This window comes from Selaginella moellendorffii, unplaced genomic scaffold (assembly GCF_000143415.4).
Source record: "Selaginella moellendorffii unplaced genomic scaffold, v1.0 SELMOscaffold_1, whole genome shotgun sequence".
Lineage (NCBI taxonomy): Eukaryota > Viridiplantae > Streptophyta > Lycopodiopsida > Selaginellales > Selaginellaceae > Selaginella > Selaginella moellendorffii.
Window position 1 is genome coordinate 3,552,801 of NW_003314262.1, and position 4,531 is coordinate 3,557,331.

Genomic DNA, 4,531 nt, shown 5'->3' on the forward strand with positions numbered 1-4,531 from the left:
GTCCACTTTAAACTAATAATTGGGTAGCTTAATTCCAATTAGTGAAATAATTATCTCAATAATATAATTTAGTGCTTAACGTCTTATTTCAATGTTACATTAAGTTTTATGAAAGCTTGGAATACAGAAAAATTATTTATTAAATTAAACATTATTCATGATATAATTTCTCAACTCAACTTACTTGGGTTGATAATCTTTGGCTTAAATAACACTAATTATGTACTTTGTTTGATAGGGAATTGAGGTTTAAGTCTCTGGATGAAAAGAATTTCATAGAGTCATTTCAAGCAAAATACTTTGAAATTTAAATACGATAAACAGGATGTTATAAAATATATATTGAAGAACATAAAACTGCACAAAATAGGTTATAGATATTAGGCTATATAAAGACCTGAAAGTCAAAGTGAATAAATCTGGGCATGAGTATGGTTTGCTATACATTTATATTCTATTATAAAACTAAAAGATTTACACAAATCTTTCAAAACTAATTAGCCTAGAAGTTTTTCCTCCTTAGCTACAAGGGACTCAAGGGCTGCATTTTTGTCTTCCACATTTTTAAATTTGATTCGTCTCCCATGACCTGGAAAAAAACAACTCAAGGCTTCTAATGATGCTTTCTGCGAGAAATACCTGGCAAAACCCATATGAAGTCAAGAGGAATGAGAAGCCGCAGACTCTCAACCTGTCGCTCAACTGGAAAAATGGATAGTGAGGAGAACACAAAATCAAAGAAAGTGCTTACGAGAGTAAAACAAGTATTTATGAGAGATCAAGACGTCTTTGCCGCCCTCGTCTGCGAAAAGATGATCTCCTGGGAACAATGTTCGCTTTGGTTTGCAAAGAAGGGACACACATCCCTAAGGAAGAAAAGCCAAAGATGGCTTTCTTTCTTGACAAAACTTGATCTTAAGAAAGTACCTCTGTGTGACCTGGAGTGTGGATGAGATCCACATCCGACCCAATGAAATCCCATGGTCCAGTGCCCTGAAGCTTGATCTCCACGTCTAGAGTGTGTTCTTGTATCTGGAATGAAGAAAAAAGTTGAGATGGACAAAACAAAGAGAATAGAATAGCAAGCAAGCAGCGAAGTACTTACGTCGTCGGAATGGAGGATGCGCTCGCACTGAAACCGTTGTTGCCATTTCTTGTGGTCAGCAATGTCATCCCTGTGGAAATAAAATCATCCAAGGCATGAGTATTTTCCAAAAATGAAAAGAGAAAAGAAAAAATTAGAAAAAAGGAGAAGGCTTGCTTGTGCGTGAGAAACATATAACGAACTCCTCCCATGAGCTCCAGTTTCTTCGCAAGAACTTCCGTGAACCTTGGGCTGAGAGCAATGATAAAGAACCCATTTATAACCTTGAAACTGGAAAAGAACCAAGAACCTGTCAATGAGAATGTTGCCTTCTGGTCGTGTGAGAAAGTATGAGGCAGCACCGAATGACTTCTCCGAGTGAAATCCACAGTGATACACTCCCTGCGCCAAATAATCACAACGCAAAGCATCAGAAACACAAGAAACATCGAGAGGATTTTGTTAAAACTTACTGGCGCTGTTTGCTCGTCGATTGCGAGTGGAAAGGTGGCCTGTATCTTTTTTATGTCCGCTTGCGGCTTCTCGGTGTGAATCGATGCTGTCGGGCACGATAACAAGGCCTGGAAAAATAAAATAAAAATTTAAAAGTATTTTCTCGCTGCTAGAAAAAAAAATTAAAAAAAAAACAAACAAACAAACAAACAAACCTGCAAAGCAGCAAGTCTTTCGTCGGAGGACGAGGGTTGATGGTGTACCGCAGATAATTCGTCGACACGCTTGAAAACACTCTACAGTGAAAACGAATTTTAGAAAAAAAAATTAAATAAACGAGAGAACTCAACTGGAGCCATCCATCGGCAAGTATCACAGTCGATGCAAGTATGGTCTGCGGAATTGCAAGGAGAAAGTTTGAGGAGGAACGAAGACGAACGTTTTGCTTGCTTACCCACATAGAGATTTCCTGGAACATTTTGTGGCCTAGGCGATCTCCGAGAGTGCTGTGTGGAGGCCGCCTTAACCCCGAGGCATTGGCAGCGCGAGAGAGCTCCTGCTGGACGAGGATGATAAACGGGACGCGAGAGAAGCGATCGATCCAAAGGCCCCATTGACAATGTCATTGCCCTCCAAATAATCTTGCGATTTTTTTGACGATCACATTTGCGTGCTTTTATAGAAATGCAACGTGGGGTCTGGATGTTTCAATGTAACCGCGCAGGAACAAACCAGGAAGGAAGAACAATTGATTAACATCACCTCTAATGGAAACTAGAATTTTCCAGATTGAAGAAAGAGTTTACCGTTTTAAACAGTACCTGGCTGTGCATGGAGGCAAGAAAAAACTCACTCTGCCTCCACAAATACCTGTGTTTCAGCGTGATCGATTAGATACGAACAGCAAAGCTTCGGAGTTTACCTCGGTTGGAGGTACAAACTCAACTTGTCTGCGTCCACTAGACAAATCCCCGCTACTCGCTGCACACCTGCGGCAACCGCCACCAAGTTCTGCGAGAGAGTGCCCGTTAAATCTTCATGAATCCGAGAACTTATGCTCACTTACAACTTCCAGCTCGGTCGATGCGAGAGGGGCCAGTGGAGGAACCATCTGAGATTATATGCTCATTGTAAAAATGCTAGGAAAAGTAAAACGAAAGGATCTTACCAAGCCAAGAGTCCATTCATGAGAACTGTCCTGGGTGTACCATTGTCATCGGTCTCAGACATGACAACTCTTAGCGGTCCAGTGAATTGTTCTGAACGGTTTGTAACTTCCATCCGAACCTAGGAAAAACGAAAAAAAAAACGATTAAATCACATTCGGATATTACTGACTTACAAGAAATGGCCGTTCTATTAGAATTCTCTGCGGCAAGTTTGTCATCTTGACGTCCAAAGGCTTTTTCGGCGTTGGCTGGATAATTATAACAATCAGCACCATGAAAAAATTCACGGGCACTTACACTGCCATTGATTTGTTGCGTTTGAAGGCGACCGGTTTCGCCAAGAGTTGTCCTCCACAGTATTTCAAGCTTCCCAAGGGCATTTGCGCCTTCTAACTTAACGTCTGAGGATTCCAATGGCGGCCTCTTTAGCTGAAAGAGGTAGTGGCGAGCACCGCCGTTACCATTGATCAGTTTCAAGCTCTTGATATAGCCGCTAGGGAAAAAAGAAAAGAAAAGAGAGCAGAATTACCAAACAAAGTTGCTGATAGTAAAGCTCCATCTTCTTACCTGATGGGACCATCTGATTCACTACGTTCTCCAAAGTCGTGACACTCCAAGGCGGTGCAGTGTCAAATCTAACTTGGTCCATAAAGAGGTGAGACTTGGTTTGGTTTTCTATGCACGCCTCGAGAAATGTTGTATCCTGTCGTGTTCAAACGCTAGAAAAGTAAAAGCTTGCAGCATAGGGCCTACCTTGACTGTTCTACCCTGTAAAGTGCCGATAAAAACATAGCAAAATACGTAGAGATCAAATACCTTTGTTCTGACGGAAACTGGATTAGAGGTCGTGAACTTGAAGTATTGCGGAAGATATTTACGATCACCGTCTGGATCAGTGTACACTGCCATGCAAACAAGCCTAAGGTCAATCAAAATGTTAGATATCCATATGAGCTTATATGATGGGAACTTACGTATGTCCTCCAAGTTCTTTGATGTCGTGCTCGATGATAAAATCAAATTGGCCAGTCGCTCTGATGGACTCGATCGGGGACTTGGAGTTGTTGCTTAGAATAATCCTTTGACGCTCAGTCTGGAGCTCTGCCTAAGAACAAAAGAGCACAAAGTCATACAAGAGAATCAAAACTTGGATAGAACTTACTTTGATGATTACATCTCTCACATCGTGATTCGTGTGATTCCCGACACTGATGTAGCTACAAAACGTCTCTCCGAGATAGATCGATCTACATTTTCAGGGAGAAATAAAAAGAAGAAGAAATTGACAAAAAATGCATCGAGAAGTACCCAAAAGTTTGTGGAAGAACAAGCTGCCTGGAGAGCCCCATCGCATCCATAGGCTCCTGGGGTAGAATGCACAATACAGCACCCCCTTTTATTTAGGATTTGCATGCCACCTCATTGCTTACATGGGCATGCCACCTCATTACTATATTGTTCTAGTATATTATTTTCAATTATTTTTAAGTACAAAATCAAATATAATATTTATTCTACTATAACAGCATTATCTTGATTGTATAGTTTAATATGACTGCATAGAATATTAAATGCAGCTTCCTTTCTTTCAATATATATTTTTCGCCAAATATATTCTTGAAAGTAAAAGTTGTATAATCCTTTTGTTGTACCATAGTGAGGAAGGGATCTTTCCACTACATTCTATGTTGATTCAATATGATTTGTACAACTCCAGTCACAGGATCAACAAAATTTTGGGAGTGGTTGACTGTATAATGAGTGAAGTTTAATTCAACCACTTTAAATCATAACCAGCCCAATAATCACTATATATAATTGTACC

The 4,531-nt window shown here is 40.2% G+C and overlaps 1 protein-coding gene across 2 annotated transcripts in view; it reads right to left on the bottom strand.

Moving 5' to 3' along the window:
• Nucleotides 1-426: 426 nt before the first annotated feature.
• Nucleotides 427-4,531, bottom strand: part of LOC9630661 — a 13,173-nt gene continuing 9,068 nt past the window's right edge. Inside the window, exons 1-11 of one of the 2 annotated variants that reach the window (XM_002962043.2) lie at nucleotides 1,992-2,186; nucleotides 1,888-1,931; nucleotides 1,753-1,833; nucleotides 1,558-1,665; nucleotides 1,395-1,486; nucleotides 1,262-1,336; nucleotides 1,106-1,175; nucleotides 928-1,032; nucleotides 752-866; nucleotides 640-702; nucleotides 427-589 (exon numbers count right to left, since the gene is read on the bottom strand). In XM_002962043.2, the coding sequence (XP_002962089.1) occupies nucleotides 498-589; nucleotides 640-702; nucleotides 752-866; nucleotides 928-1,032; nucleotides 1,106-1,175; nucleotides 1,262-1,336; nucleotides 1,395-1,486; nucleotides 1,558-1,665; nucleotides 1,753-1,833; nucleotides 1,888-1,931; nucleotides 1,992-2,163 (1,017 nt within the window). In that variant the 5' untranslated portion in view covers nucleotides 2,164-2,186 and the 3' untranslated portion in view covers nucleotides 427-497. Of the gene's footprint in view, nucleotides 590-639; nucleotides 703-751; nucleotides 867-927; nucleotides 1,033-1,105; nucleotides 1,176-1,261; nucleotides 1,337-1,394; nucleotides 1,487-1,557; nucleotides 1,666-1,752; nucleotides 1,834-1,887; nucleotides 1,932-1,991; nucleotides 2,187-4,531 lie in introns of those variants that run through there. The other variant, XM_024685219.1, reaches the window with a different exon arrangement.